This window comes from Grammomys surdaster, unplaced genomic scaffold, assembly GCF_004785775.1.
Source record: "Grammomys surdaster isolate TR1022 unplaced genomic scaffold, NIH_TR_1.0 363, whole genome shotgun sequence".
Lineage (NCBI taxonomy): Eukaryota > Metazoa > Chordata > Mammalia > Rodentia > Muridae > Grammomys > Grammomys surdaster.
Genome location: NW_021604782.1, coordinates 7,155,675 through 7,170,475, shown reverse-complemented (window position 1 = coordinate 7,170,475; position 14,801 = coordinate 7,155,675). Strand labels below are relative to the sequence as shown.

General features: G+C 45.7%; 1 protein-coding gene across 3 annotated transcripts in view; it reads left to right on the top strand.

The window, feature by feature from the left end:
• Positions 1 to 14,801, top strand: part of Ptpn3 (protein tyrosine phosphatase non-receptor type 3) — a 113,396-nt gene that overhangs the window by 18,100 nt on the left and 80,495 nt on the right. For all 3 annotated transcript variants that reach the window (XM_028779884.1, XM_028779882.1, XM_028779883.1), the window contains exon 2: positions 13,400 to 13,554. In XM_028779884.1, coding sequence (XP_028635717.1) covers positions 13,417 to 13,554 — 138 coding nt within the window. In that variant the 5' untranslated portion in view covers positions 13,400 to 13,416. The remainder of the gene's footprint in view (positions 1 to 13,399; positions 13,555 to 14,801) is intronic.

The following is a 14,801-nucleotide window of genomic DNA, read 5'->3' as shown; positions in this document are numbered from 1 at the left end:
ACTCAAAAGGAGACGCTTCCTGATGCCATTTTGTCTAGGTTAGCTTTTTTTGTAGGCTTGACACAGGCTCAAGTCAAATGAAAGAGGCTTGTCAGTTCAGATAATGCCTCCATCAGATTGGCCTTTAAGTGAGTCTGTGGAGCATATTCTTGACACCTAGAGGACCCAGCTCACTTTGGGAGATATCACATCTGGGCAGGTGTTCCTAGGGTGTGTAAAAGTGGGCTGAGGCAGCCATGAAGAGCAAGCTAGTAAGTAGCATGTCCCTCCATGGTCTGTCTCACACCCTGTCTTGGCTTCCTCTGGATCGACTGTCATCTGTAGCTCCAGTAAATGCTTTCCTCCCCAAGTTGGTTTTGGTCTTTTTTTTTTTTTTAAATCACAATAGAAAGCAAACTGGGACACACTTACATACTCATACGAAAGATCAAAGTGGGTACGTCCACGGAGACAGAAGGTAGAGAGGGGTTGCTTGGAATTGGGCAGATGCGTGTTGCTTAATGGGTACAGAGTTTCTGTTTGGAGTGATGGGATTTTCTGTAAATAGTGGTGCTAGTTGCACAATGTTGCGTATGAATATAATTAATGTCACAGAGTTGTACTTAAAAGTGCTTAAGATAGTCGATTCTAGACCCTATATATTTTGAAAAGCACAATTTAATAATAAGGTCAACGTTAGCATCCTGTGCCTGGGGAAAGCTTGGTTCTTTCAGGAGCCCCTGGGATGGATTATGACATAGGAGATACACAGGCTCAGAGACACACAGACTCAGCTCAGGGCCTAAGCCCTGTTTTTGTCTCTGATACAGATTTCCAGCAAGGTGTTGTATGGCACAGAGTGGCCATGAGTGGCATTCATGGTGGCTCCCCACCTCCCTGTATCCGTCTAGTCCAGTGTAAGGATTGTTCTGCCACATAAAAAGACAGAAGAAAATGGTAAACTTAGGTGATTCACCCACCTCCACCCTAGATTGTCCTCAATATCCTGTCACTGCCTATCCTGGTCACCTGCTCCCTCTCCTCTGTTTTCTGTGTGTCCTTTTGAAATCTGAGCTCCACTAACGAAGAGTCAGTTGAATGTCCAGCTGTGGTCACGCACACCCACTTGGAACACTGTAAATCCAGAAGACAGGAGGTCCATGATGTGTTTGAAGTACCTGAACACGTGTGGGCCAGTCATAATGCAACCTGGTATGCTGTAAAATGGCGGTGTTACAGCTTCCTGACACCCATGAACACAACTCAAACAAAATCACACCGGAGAACGGCTTGTTGACTTCCTTCAGGTATGCTCTCCAGAGCATGTCCTTGGAGATAACGTGTGTCATTCCCCCACAGGGCCAGCCATTGCTCGATGCTCAGAGCCTCCTTGCTTTGGCACATGCAGATTAGATTTTGCTGAGCCTGAGCACCCATTTGTGTTTTAGATTCTGAGGCTGGATTGTTCATGTCTTCCTGCAGACTCAGGTCTCTAACACACCCTAGGTGTGTCTCCCTTGCTTAGTCCCACAATAACTGCCTTTATTAATTAGATCCTCTGTTTGGGGTCATTAGGTGTACCTGCAAATGTGAAAGAGCTAGGGGCTGGCTGAGTTCAAGTTTACAGAGTCTAGGCTGCTGTGAGGACCTCCCTGGGGTCATAGGATAGGAGGGGCCCAAGGTCAACTCCAGGGTCAGGCCTCAGGTACGGTGGCTCTTAGGAAGCTAATAATTAACCCTGGGATGGCTTCTGATCTGCTGGAAGGCCCTTGAGCCACATGATGCTTTTCAGCCAGCACCTATTAGAAAACCGAGGGAATCGTTTGCTTTTTCAATTTCAAAAGGTGCTGAAACAACCATGACCTTCACAGAAAAAGGACTGCCCTTTGGGTGTTGTTTGTTTTTTAAGATTTCTGAGATACTGTTTAAAAGCATTGTGTCACCTTACAGTAGAGGAACATGGGTAATAAACCTGTGTTTCTAATGTTGCAGAATTAATTGGGGAGAAATGTGGCTTTTCTGGACCACTTCCTTCATAAGAGGAAATTCACCTCCACGTGAGCCTTGGAGAATGCTTATAAAGATTATCTCAAAAGGGTAAGAATAGACCTGTAGTCAGTAAATTACAGAGACAGTGATTAAGTACGGGCCCTGTTTTACCTGCAGTGAATCACCTGTAATTCACCTCCCGCCCAGTGGCATGGGTCAGGAGACTTGGAGCTGGCAATTGTGTAATGCTAGCACTGAGTGGGGATCCACAGGACTGTTGGAGTTGACCGTGACTGGGCATGCTTTCCTGAGGCTAATCTACTGACCTGTACAACGGTTCAGTGCCTTCAAAAGCCACGATGTCGGGAGAGATAATGGATGGAAAAGCACTTGGAAACCTCGGATGCCCTGTAGGACCTTCTCCTGTTCCTCCCATAGCAATCCCAGCATGGGGATGGCCCAGGGGCCTAAGAATGAGGTGGGTCAAGTGGAGACTGTGGGTATGGAAGACTAGGTACTGTGCTGCTCCTCAGAAATGTTTACAGGGGATGCAGCAGAGACCTAGGAAGTGAGTCAGTTTGTCCAGAGTCTCATTATTGGTCTACTGTGGAGGCCTGCTGAGTTACTCCTCTAAAGTGGGTTTTATTCACTTTACCAAACACTGGCCTCAACATGTGTTGGGTTCAGTCCAAATAAATGCAATAGTACCAGCATCTTAAGAGTTTAACCACTTGCTTGTATTAGTAACAATTATACGTTTTGGCATTTTGCACATATTTAGTCTCTAGAACGTGGCGTTTTGAATGTTCATATACATTTCTTTTATTCATCTTCTGCCCTCATTTTATCATGAGAGGAAAAAACCCCAGGAAGCTGAGTAGGCACCATAAAAGCACATCTTATTCTCAGTTTCTAGAGGCAGGAGCGGCTGGCATGGTTACTGTGTTTGGTTTAACCCAAGATGACCCGTTGGGATTGAAACCTTGCAAGCAGAGGGCTTTAAGGCTGGAATGAGCCTCTATGGGCTCTTGCCTGGGAAACCCATGAAGGAAAGAAAAGATGGCCGAAGAAAAGCCTTTCCAGGAGGCTGGGAAGTAGGGGTGGGGGTGGGAGCAAGGATCAGGGTTGGAACATTTTTCTGCGTTTCCTTGAGATAAAAACCATGGGGAAGGCTGCTCAATGGTATTGAGTATGGGTTTTCTCTGGCTGGGCTGGCCCTGGCTTCAGACGTCTTGGCAGGGGCGGAGGCTGGCAGGACATTCCACTGTGAGATTCCAGTCTCTTGGCTGGGATGCACCATGATTAACACATCTCAAACCTTTCAAAGTGACTTTAGCTGTTTTCTTTAGTGAAGGCTTCTGCTGCTCTTTTTTTTTTTTGGCTGTAAAGGGGTGGGGGCTGGAGCCCAAGACCAAAATAACAGAGGCTGACACCCAAATGGGTGTGGCCACAGCGGAGGGCAAATATTAACACAGTATTTTTGTAAAGTTTATGCAACTTGATTCATGTTCCTACAGAGTAAATTTATTCCATCCTGTTTTTTCCAGTCTGTTCCGAGCTTGGTGGAACTGTCCACAAGCAAGACGAAAAGAGGTTGGTTGCTTAATTTTAGGTAGAAAGTGCTAAAAATTGGACGTACTTCATTCTCAGTTTTTAAGCCTTACATGATGCTTTGCTCTCTCTAAATAGTGCTCTTACACCTCACTGGGTGATCTGATGGACCATTTAAAACTTTCAAGAATGAGGCATTGGTGTAGAATCATTTCCGTGGAAATCTATGTAAAGAGATAGACTCTGTCAGAGCTACAGTTGACTGTGGCTTCTATAAACAGAAATACACATACTCCAGGCATCTTCAAAACAGAAGCCACAATAGAATTTTGGTCCCCAAAGCCTAAAACTGATTTTTCATACTCTCCAGTAACTTTTCAACATGAGCGTCATAGAGTTCCTTTATTGAATTACCTCTAGTGATGGGTTTGGCCAACCAGGAACTGCCCACTTTCCACAGCCAGATTCCTTGGAGCTTCCCCACCCTTACAGCGGAGAGCTCTGTGTCTTCCATGTTTACGAAGCCTTTTCCTTGGGCTCTTCTGTTGAGCAGAAGTCTGTTTCCCTCTTTTGTTGTTTGTGTAAACGTGGTGTGTGTGTGAGGGTCGTTACATGTTTGTGGTGGTCAGAGAATGAACACGGGCGTTGACGCTTGGCATCCTTCCGAGTTTGAGATCAGGGTCTCTCTTCTGCATTTCATTTCTCTGTACCATACTAGGGGTTAACTGGCCCGTGAGCCTCTGGGAATTCTGTGTCTGCCTCACATGTCCCCACAGGAGCTCTGGAAGCCTTCACAGAAGGTGCCAGCTTTTACAGGGCACCTTACGAAGCATTCAAACTCCGGTTCTCAATCTTGCATGGAGAGATTTACCGACTGAGCCACCTCCTAGGCCTTGAAACCTGTTCATGTCACCTGTTTAACCATTGGATTAAAAAGAATCAGTCCTAGGAAAGTTGCTAATTGGAGTACATACTCTCTGCAAAACTCAAAACTGGCCTTGGGAAGCAAGAATGTCTGTTTTTTTCTAGATAACTCTTAGAAAAACTAAGCAATTGCTGAGGTTAACCTTCACCAGTATGGGATTAAGTTGGAGTTCCCACCCTCCCACTGCTTATGCTAAATCTCTCACCGTTTCCTGATTCCTCTTTTATATAAAAGTCTCTAAAAGAACCTGGCCTAATCCTCCCTCTAGCTCACTAAGGTATCAGTTATCCCTTAGGCTCTTTTGCCCTGGAGCTTATAAAACCTCCCTGAACTTCCCCTCCTGACCTTTCCCTGCAGTTCCCTGGGTGTGGAGTCTTTGCCACGCCTGGAAACCTTAGCGAGCTGTTTCTGTCACCCACCTCACCGTGAAAGGTCCCTGCCTCCTGGGCTCGTCTCCTGTCCCCTAGGGCTTCACATCCTATGGAAGCTAGGCTCCCGGCACCTCTACCTTCCCCCACCCGCTGGCCACTTCCTGGCTTGGCCTGGGGCCGAGTAAATGAATATTGAGTAAATGGTCCGGAACTCCTTTGCCAAAGTAATAACAAAGGAAGCCAAAAGTAATTATAAACAAGATCTACAGGTCCTGGGGGCAGGGGGCGGGGCGACCAAAATACCAGGGTAGAAGACCGGAATTTGGGGATTACTTGCAGGTTTGATAACATCTTCCCAAACATTAAAATAACTAATAAAAATCTTGTTTTCAACAGTCTCCCGGACAGGTATCAACTAGGGAGAAGAGTCACCGGAAGGGGGCTCGGGACCTGGGTAGTTTCGGTTGCCTTTGCCCTGTGTTGATACCCCAGGAAAAGGGCTTCTCATACCTACCCAGGGCTGCCACCCTCTTGTGCTGGGCCTGGCTTCCTCTTGCCTGAGGCAGACTTGTGTGAAGGTAGCTGAGGCCTGCAGGGCTGGAACCTGTTTCTCTTTAAGTTATAAAGTTTATTGGCCACTTTTCCACCGCCTGAGGCTTCACAGCCTGCTTTCCAGCCTGTGCTCTGAGGAGCCCAAGCCACTTCCTAACCTCCCAGTGTCTGGGCTAACGTTTTTATTTTGTTAGTTTTGACAGTGTCGTGTTCAACCTATAAATGAAAACTAAGGATAAACCCCAGGCTCTAGAGTAAGAAAACTATTTTGACATTTTGAAGTCATCTGAGAACAAGGTTGCTAACCACCGGTCCTTTTTTGAATTGAATTGATTGGACAGATTATTTCAGTACTGCTTTGGGGTTGGGGGTGGGGATTTCTTTGAGAGGTCCCCTCTCTGAACAAATTAAAGGCCAGGGAGCAAATGAGCTGATTCTGCAGTTGTAAGTCTGGGAGCATGAGGCTTCGTGGTGTAAGAGAAGTTGCTAGAGTTTTGTGAAAGCCAAGACTGATTGGTAATTCTTAAGTGCACTTCTGATGAAAAGCATCCACTTTATAAATGCATATGCAGATTTGTTTTTACACCATTTGTGATTATCCTTGGTTAGCAGGATTTAACCTTTTTTTTTTAAATGTGCATTGGTGTTTTTCTTGTGTGTCTGTGTGAAGGTATCAGTTCCCCCCAGAACTGGAGTTACAGACAATTGTGAGCTGCCATGTGGGTGCTGGAATTAAACCAGAGTCCTCTGGAAGAGCAACTGTCTTAACCTCTCTGTGCCATCTCTCCAGCCCCCAGGCTTTTAACTTTAAAAGTATTCTTTTAAAAGCTTTTTTGTTATTGCTGTGTGTGTGTGTGTGGTTTTTTTGTTATTGCTGTGTGTGTGTGTGTTTTTGTATATAAGCTTGATAGTTTTCTTTACTGGATTTTAACATTAATTTAGCAATAATATGAAGTTGCCTTGTTTTAATGAACAGACGTGTTTTGCTAACTTAGTAGGTTGTGTGTGTGTGTGGTAGGTATGTGTACCCATGTGTGTGCCCATGCAGGCCCACGGTTGGTATTGGGACTCTTTCTCATTCACTCCCCCCCACCATATTCTTTGAGACAAGGACCATAGCTTCCTCTCCCATCTCTGCTTCCTGAATGCTGGGGCTATCCACGGCCCAGCATGCCGTGCCTTCCCAGCATGCACCTTACTTTTCCAAGTGTAAGCACTGTGAGCACTGAAAGCTGATGTTAACAGTGAGCCAGCTCCTTTGTGTTGATATGCAGGGTTGTATTTAAGAAATTCAGAAAGCCATGAAAAGGAAAGGGACAGTGGACAGACAGGGTTGATCAGTTTGCAAGAGTCACTGCCATGAGGGAAAAGGTGAGATTCCATGTGCCACGTCATAATTTTGTTACCAACTGCACATAATTAAAATTGATCAAATGAAAACCATGTTGATGCATACATATGTGAGTATTTTACAAGCAAAAACTAAAACTGCTCATTTTTTCCTTTTTAAAGATTTATTTGATATATGTGAATACACTGTCACTTCTTCAGACACACCAGAAGAGGACATCAGATCCCACTACAGATGGTTGTGTCCCACCATGTGATTGCTGGGAATTGAACTCAGGACCTTTGGAAGAGCAGCCAGTGCTCTTAACCGTTGAGCCATCTCTGCAGCCCAAAACCACTCATTTTTAATTCATTTGGCTGAACTGAACTTTAATAAATCATACACAATGTAGACCCCCTCCCTTTTAGGAAAATGCTAGCCGTCTGTTACACACACATCTGAGAGGAATACAGTATGTGTTTGTATCCTGGTCTTTATTCTCGGGTGTTACAGTGATGAGAATTTGGGGTCTGGTGACACTAACTCTGAGGGAATAAGCCGAGACATCTGGTTGCATAATCTCAAGGTGACAGCACTTTTGAACTTTCCTTCTCTGTTTTGACCTCTAGGCTAATCCCATCACTGAGCTATAGACTGGAAAATCTATCACTTCATCCACAATGACTTAGGAAGCACTCAGCCTGCCCAGTGATGGGGCAGCTGCTGAGCTGTGGAAACGCTTTTTATGTAGCTCAGGGAAACAACTTGTAGCATAGGCTCAGAAACTGACATAGCATTCTGGCCCCCAAGACCCTGGTTATAGGCACAGATGGGCAGAACCAGAAGAAACCCTAGAGATTGTGGTTACCAGTTTCCCAGTGTGTGGCTCTCAGGTTGCCTGTATCATTGTAGGGGGTTATTAAAGTTATGTCTTCTCTCTGACAGTAAAATAAACATGGTTTCAGATTGCATCCTGGGACAGGGGGCAAAAAAAGAATCAGAATAATTTGTAAAATTTTAATATCAGCTGTAAGATAAACGCTTGGCCGGTGTTTGCTTTCTTGAGTGTTGTAGTTTCACTGTGCTTTTGAAATAAACAAACTTGGTCTTGGGAGATCCGTGCTAAAGTCTGCAGAGAGATAAAATGATAATCAGGCCTGTAGCGTGTGCCTGAGAGCGTGTTCTGTAAACATGTTCGTGTGTGTGCACGGAGCACGTGTGTCTGTGTCTCACAAGCGTGTGCAAGTGGCCCACCTGCTTCTGCTTTAGGAGTTCTTTTTTACATTACGTGTAAGTGTGTGTCTGTACCCATGTGATTCCAGGTGCCCACGGAGGCCAGAGTTTGATGGTAGATGCTTTCCAACGCCAAGCTCCATTTTATTCACTGATACCTTCTCTCACTCACCCAGGAGCCTTGTAGATTCTGCTAGTCCAGAGAGCCGGCTTGCCTCCTTTTCCTGAGTGCTGGGATTACAGGTGGCCATGTTGCCTGGTTTTTATGTAGGTGCTAGGATCTGAACTCCCAAACTCCGGTCCTCATGCTAGATACTGAGTGTCTTATCCACGGTATCATCTCCCACCCCTGTAAAGTTTTATTCTTACAAAGGCATTCTCCCTTCCATTAGTAAGGGCACCTTATCCTGGTCCCAAACCAGAGGGCCTGGGGGCATTGCCTGTCAGGTGGAGGCAGTGGTTGAAGAACTGTTTTTTTTTTTTTTTTTTTTTTTTTCTGGGAGAATCATAAAGCATGTGACGTGATTATTAAGGGCCTGGTTGATTTCCTTCCCCTCCTGCACCAGGACTAAATTATTACAAAATGCAGCCCAGCTTCCATGTTCCCAGCAAAAAGAAAAAAGAAAAGAAGCTGCTGATTCTCACTCATAAATCATCCATGTTCCATCCATTAATATTGACAATTGATGAGAATTGCTATCGATTTCGTGAGTCATCGCTTCAGGAGGCTGTGTTCCTTTCTGTGCTAGAAATCTCTCTGTCCATCAGATCCGTCATCTGTTTATCAACTCAGAATTAGAAAGAAAAAAGAGGAAGGAAGAAAGCTTTCCTCAGCCCAGCAGGGAAGAAGAATTAGGACAAAGAAGCTGAGCGGCAGAGAAATTGTTACACACCCAGAGAGCGATTGATTGATTGCACGGTAAACAAGAACAGAGCCAACCTGTGTCACCCCCTATGTCATAGGGTTGGGGGTGAGTGCTTTCCTCTGCTGGCCACTAGATGGCAGTATTGCCAAGGTCACCCTGAATGTGATTACCTAGTTTGGCTCAAGTCCTGAGGTTTACCCTCGGTTCCCTTACACAGGATACGCACACATTTGTTTATAAATCCAGACTGTTTTCTTTAAAAAGGTCTGGTTGTGGTGTGGCATGCCCGTAATCTTGGCATCTAATAGGTAGGAGCACCAAGATTTTCAAATCTATCCTCCACTACATAGACGCTTCTAGGCCAGCCTAGGTTACATAAGACCCTGTCTCAAATCAACTAAATTAAATTGAGTCAGTATCCATTTATCTTTTTCTGAAAGTCTTATGATCTTAAGCTTCGGCTATCCTTGGCTCCACCTACTCCTGAGGGGCTGGGGTTACAGGTGGAGGTTGCCCAGTTTATGCAGGGCTGGAGATCAAACTGAGGGCCCCAGGCCTGCCACACAAACACCAGCTGAGCTCCATCCCTGGGCCCTGAAACATGCATTCTGGAATTAAAGTCCTAATTTCCTTCTTTCTTTTTCCAGAGGCATATAACATCTATAGTAGCAGCCGCCTGTGAACACCAGCGAATTGCTTTAGAAAGGATAGCACTGTAGATGTGAAGCCTTTATAAATGTGTAAGATACTTGACATTCAGATAGCCCTACAAAATCCGGATTCTATAGTCAGTTCCTGTCCACATCAGAAACTTAGCATTGATAAAGAGCCTTGTATCCAGGCATGGTTGCGTATACCTGTAATTCTAGCACTTGGGAGGTGAAGGCAGGAGGGTTACACCCAACCTCAGCTATGTAGTAAGTTGGCCTTGGCTACACGAGACCCCCCACCTCAGTGGTAATAAATAAACCACACCTTCTCTTGCATATCTTGTCCTCGTCCCTACAGTATGCTAGGCACCTGTCTATTCCAGCTCTAACTCTGCAGGATTTACTGAGCCCCAGCTGTGTGCATAATGAGATCATGCTTTCTCTATAATATGTTTTTAGAATATCATCTTTGATTAAGATCTGAATCACAGTAGAACCCACAGCCGGTGTTCCAGCTACCCCAGAGCTCTTTGATTTGAAACACTGTGCAAATAGATAGGCTCAGCTCCCATGATGTCAGTGGCTTCATCTGCAGCTGTGATGTCCGTGGTTACCAGGCCAGTGTGTTCCTGTTTGGGTTTTGGCTTTGTTTAGAATTAAGAGGCTTATAAAGGAAGCCATAGAAACCCCAAGTTCCCCAATTGCTTCGGTACAGGAAACAGGGCAATTAGTCAGCATCTATTGTCCGGCCAGATTGTTTAAGATACAATTTCAAGACAATCTGGAAACACCTCCTGGCTTGATAATATGTAATTCAGCGTCAATGTCAAGCAAGCTCTTATCGAGGTTTGTTTTAGGGACAATTACAGGAAGACTATTCTGCAGTTTTATGAAAAATCTTTCAATGACACTGTCCTTAGGTTCCAAGGCCTTCATGTGACAATCAGGAAGGAGGGAAGTGTCTCCCTGAATACACGCTGGCCATGCTGGGAAGCATCAACCGTGATTCAGTTTTTTAGTGCTAGGATCTCCGATGCTGGCACAGGAATAAGAGGTTGCCTGGGAGAAGTGGATTTACAAAGCCCTGCCGGTGGTTGGCATGCTGGCTCCTGTTGCTTTCATTCCCGGCTTCCTCCTTGAAGACCTTGTTGGTTTTCTGTTCAGGGTCTATGTGAGGATACTTTATCTGCTCGGCAGACCTAACTGTGTTCCAAGGCTAGCCACGTGAAGAGCCACTCTCTGGACCTCAACGACCTCAGCTCCCAGACTGCCCTTTGAGGGGCTCCCAAAGGCCCAGGGCACTGAATGCCCATGGGAGGTAGGGCCAAGAATCATCTCCAGAAGTTCTCAAGGAAGCTCTGAGGGCCGGCGCCCATTAATAATCCCCTTCATAACTGTGCTGTTGTATCTTAAAAGAACATAGTCCACCTGGGATTCTTAAAGAAGAAGCAAGCAACAGAGCTGACATTTTCAGTTGCGTGTGGGATAAAGCATTCGGGAACACATTTGTTGTCTTTTGATAACTTTTTGTATTACTCAGAAAATGCATCCCTGATTCCTGTGACATTTTTATTGAAAAGGGCATAGTGGAGGTGGTGGGTGGGTGGGAATTTCTGTGGTTGAGAGTGAGTGTGTGTGTTGGTTTTTTTTTCTCTTTTTCTTTCTTTTTTTTTTCTTTCTTAGTAATGTTAGTCCCCAGGAAAGATTTTGTTTTGTTTTTGTTTTTTTTTTATTAATATTTGAGGTTTCCTGTCCCTAGCTAGTTAGAAAACTTTACCTAGAACACCTTACATTTATTGCGAGTGACTCGGTGCATAGCTTCTGTCATCTTCTGTACCTAGTCTGTGGTCCTTGCTATCTCAGAGGTTTGATTTTTCAGTCTCTGGTCTGCTGTGCCCTCCTTCCCACAGATGAGTGACACACTTCTCTCTTCCCATTGCCTAAGTCTTTATCTCTGGCCCTGCCCTGGTGTTTGGTGCTATCTCTCTGGGTGTCTCTGCCTTGGTCCCCCAGAGCAGATGGAGCCTAGATGGATAACTTGAGCATCACCTAGAAGACTAGGAGATACTTCACTCTGCCTCATTCTTTCGTGCATTTATTGGTTTACTGGAGTACTTAAGGGATTGCCCTACAGAGCTGAGTGTCAGAGGCACAGTGAGCCAAACCAGACCTTAGTCCTGTCCTTATGGAGTGTGGTGTGTAGTAGGAAATGCAGCTAGAAACACACAACATGACTTTTAAGTGCCGGATTACAGTGAGCACAGTTGAGAGTCTAACACCCTGTATGACTGCCTGAGAGACCCTGGAAGGCTTCCCCCAGGGACTGGTACCTGTGTAGAATAGTCAGAAAGCAGGAAGCACAGCGTGGAGCGGGGGAGGCATGTCCTCCTACAACCTTCATCTGCAACTGCTCTTCTGAGGAACCCCTTAGTCTCACGTTCTCCCTTCCCATACTGAGTCACAGTTCTGGCCTTTTCTGTGGAGGCCTAGACCTCAACACTTCCACAGGAAGCTCGCCCTTGGGCCCTGTGTTCAGTTGTAAATGTCATCTGTCTCTTTATTCTGCCAGCCCGCTGTTGAGCTCTCTAATAAAACCAGCGTAAAGGTGGAGGGCGGGTGTTGTGGTGAGGGGCCACAGCAGGCAAAGGCATCTGCCCTCAAGCCTGACAATCTGAGTTCAATCCCTGGAACCCACGGTGGGGAAGGAGTCTCCTGCAAGATGTCCTCTAGTCTCCTTGTGCTCACTGGGGCGCAAACACAATCTTTTTTTTTTTTTTTTTTCGAGACAGGGTTTCTCTGTGTAGCCCTGGCTGTCCTGGAACTCACTCTGTAGACTAGGCTGGCCTCAAACTCAGAAATCCACCTGGCTCTGCCTCCCACCACTGCGCGCCACCACTACCCAGCAAAAGTAGTTGTGTTTATTTGTGTTCTATGCAGCAGGTCAGAGGGTAGGACAGCCGAACCCTTTCCACACTGTCTTCCGTCAGTCCTGCAGTGGGGGACTTTGTTTTATGGCTCTATTTTGCATTTCTTTGATAAGCAATTGCCTAAGAACTACATTTCTTCCCATTTTAAAAAAGAAAATGCTTTACCTTGATTATTAGTATGCCCATATGTCTGAGTGTGAGTCCGAGCATTGCCCTCAGAGGTGGGAAGAGGGCAGGGAAGAGGGCAGAGCATTGGTTCCATGGGAGCTGGCGTTAACAAGCAGTCGTGAGCTACCTGATACCGATGCTGGGACTAGAACTTTGCTCCTCTGCAGGAGCTGTGTGTGCTCCTAACTGCCGATCCATCTCTCCAGCCAAAATAAAATCTTCATTTTTTTTTTTTTTTACAAAGAAGTAGAAGTTCTTAATTTTAATATAATATAACTTATTAACCGGCTTTTGTGTGTTTTACATCATATTTATTTCATGCTTAGTTTTTAGTTTTGCAAAACTTACAAATACCTAAGGTAGGAATTATGCTCTAGGAAATTAGAAGGTACTACCTCAGAGATAATAGGACAGACAAATAAGCCATGTATGTATTTCCTTGACCTAATGTGGTATTACATCTTTGAGCTTAGCAGTGCTTCTCAACCTTCCTGATGCTGTGACACATTTATACAGTTCCTCATGGTGACTTCAACCCATAAAATTATTTTCATTGCTACCTCATAACTATGATTTTGCTACTGTTGTGATTTATAATGTAAATCTCTGTTTTCCAGTGACTTAGGTGACCCCTGTGAACAGGGTGTTTGACAACCCCCCAAATGGGCCGCAACCTGAAGGTTGAGAACCACCTGCTTAGCGCACCTCAAAAGTCAAATGCAAAGATGGCTTTGTTACCCTGTTCTCCTGCCTACAGGTTCTGTAGCTGATGCTGTGAGGATCCAAGCCAACCTGTGAGGAACAGTGTGGGGCCTGATCTTCTGCCGTGGAAAGCACTGACAATGTCTCATCTTACAGGTTACTCGGCGGCCGTTATGACCTCCCGGTTACGTGCGTTGGGTGGAAGAATTAATAATACACGAACCTCCGAATTGCCCAAAGAGAAAACTCGATCTGAGGTCATCTGCAGCATACGCTTTTTAGATGGCTTGGTACAGACCTTTAAAGTTAATGTAAGTTTTCCATAATTTTTTCCTTTCTGCCTAAATCCTCTTATTTTTAAGTTCTTGGTTTACAAAATGAAAAAGATTAGCTGAACAAGGAAAGCCTGGGCTTTCAGAACTGGTGGGATCGAGCCGTGCGTGGGACCTGTGCTCCTGTCTCTTCTTAGGGATGTGAACCTGTTGCTGTCTTCCAATGTTGATATGTCTGGGATGTCTCTCCCCACCCCAAACTCCCCCCTAGGCAGAGCTGGTCCTTGGATGACTGTGTTCTGTATGTGATTTATTCAAGCCCACGTGACTTCATGTTTTTCAAAATAGTAAAAAAAAAAAAAAAATTAGTAGGATAGAAGTGTCCTACTAAAGTGTGAGCCCCCCCGAGGACAAGACTGTCCTAGGACTGGGCATGCAGCTGTGCTCTGTGAGATGGTGGCAGGAGTCCTAAAGGTCCTGGTTGGGTCCTGCTCAGAGCCCTTGATCTCAGGTCCTCACGTAAGCAGCTGTGAGAGGCGAGGACAGCAGCTGTCTCAACTGGCTCCACACACAGCCACCACCTTGCATAGACTTCTGTCTCTCAGGCCTATGGCATCTACTCCAGCCCCAAGTCACCTGTGCCCCAGTTTTATGTGCTGAGAAAGAGAGATGGTAGAGGAGCCGGGCCGGATGTGATGGTAAAGGCCTGTGATTCAGCACTTGGGAGGTGGACTCCAGGGGAGCAGAAGTTTGAGGCCAGCCTGGGCCTCAAATCAACAAATTAAATTGGAGAGGTGGTGACCAGAAAAGGCCATAGCACTTCAACCTTAACAAAAACTGACAGACCCCTGCTGTAGCTGCTACTGCTCCCCTACTCCACCTTCTCCTTTGACAGACAGAGACTCACTATGTGGTCCTTGCTGGCCTGAACTCACTATGTAGACTATGCTGCCCTGGGTTAAAGACTTGCAGGGGTTTTACCCAGTCACCTTGTTCGTTTGCTTTCTCTCTCTCTCTCTCTCTCTCTCTCTCTCTCTCTCTCTCTCTCTCGCTCTCTCGCTCTCTCGCTCTCTCGCTCTCGCTCTCGCTCTCGCTCTCGCTCTCTCTCTGTCCCCTTTCCCTCCCCCCCCCATTTCTGTCTCTATCTCCTTACCACCATTAGTGATCTTAGTGCAGGCAAAAGACAGTTTTCAGTTCTTCCAAACCATGGCCAGGGGAGCTGCCCTGTACTGTGGATGTGAGAATGTTCTCAGCAGCACACGGACCCAGATGTGCAGACAGCAGAC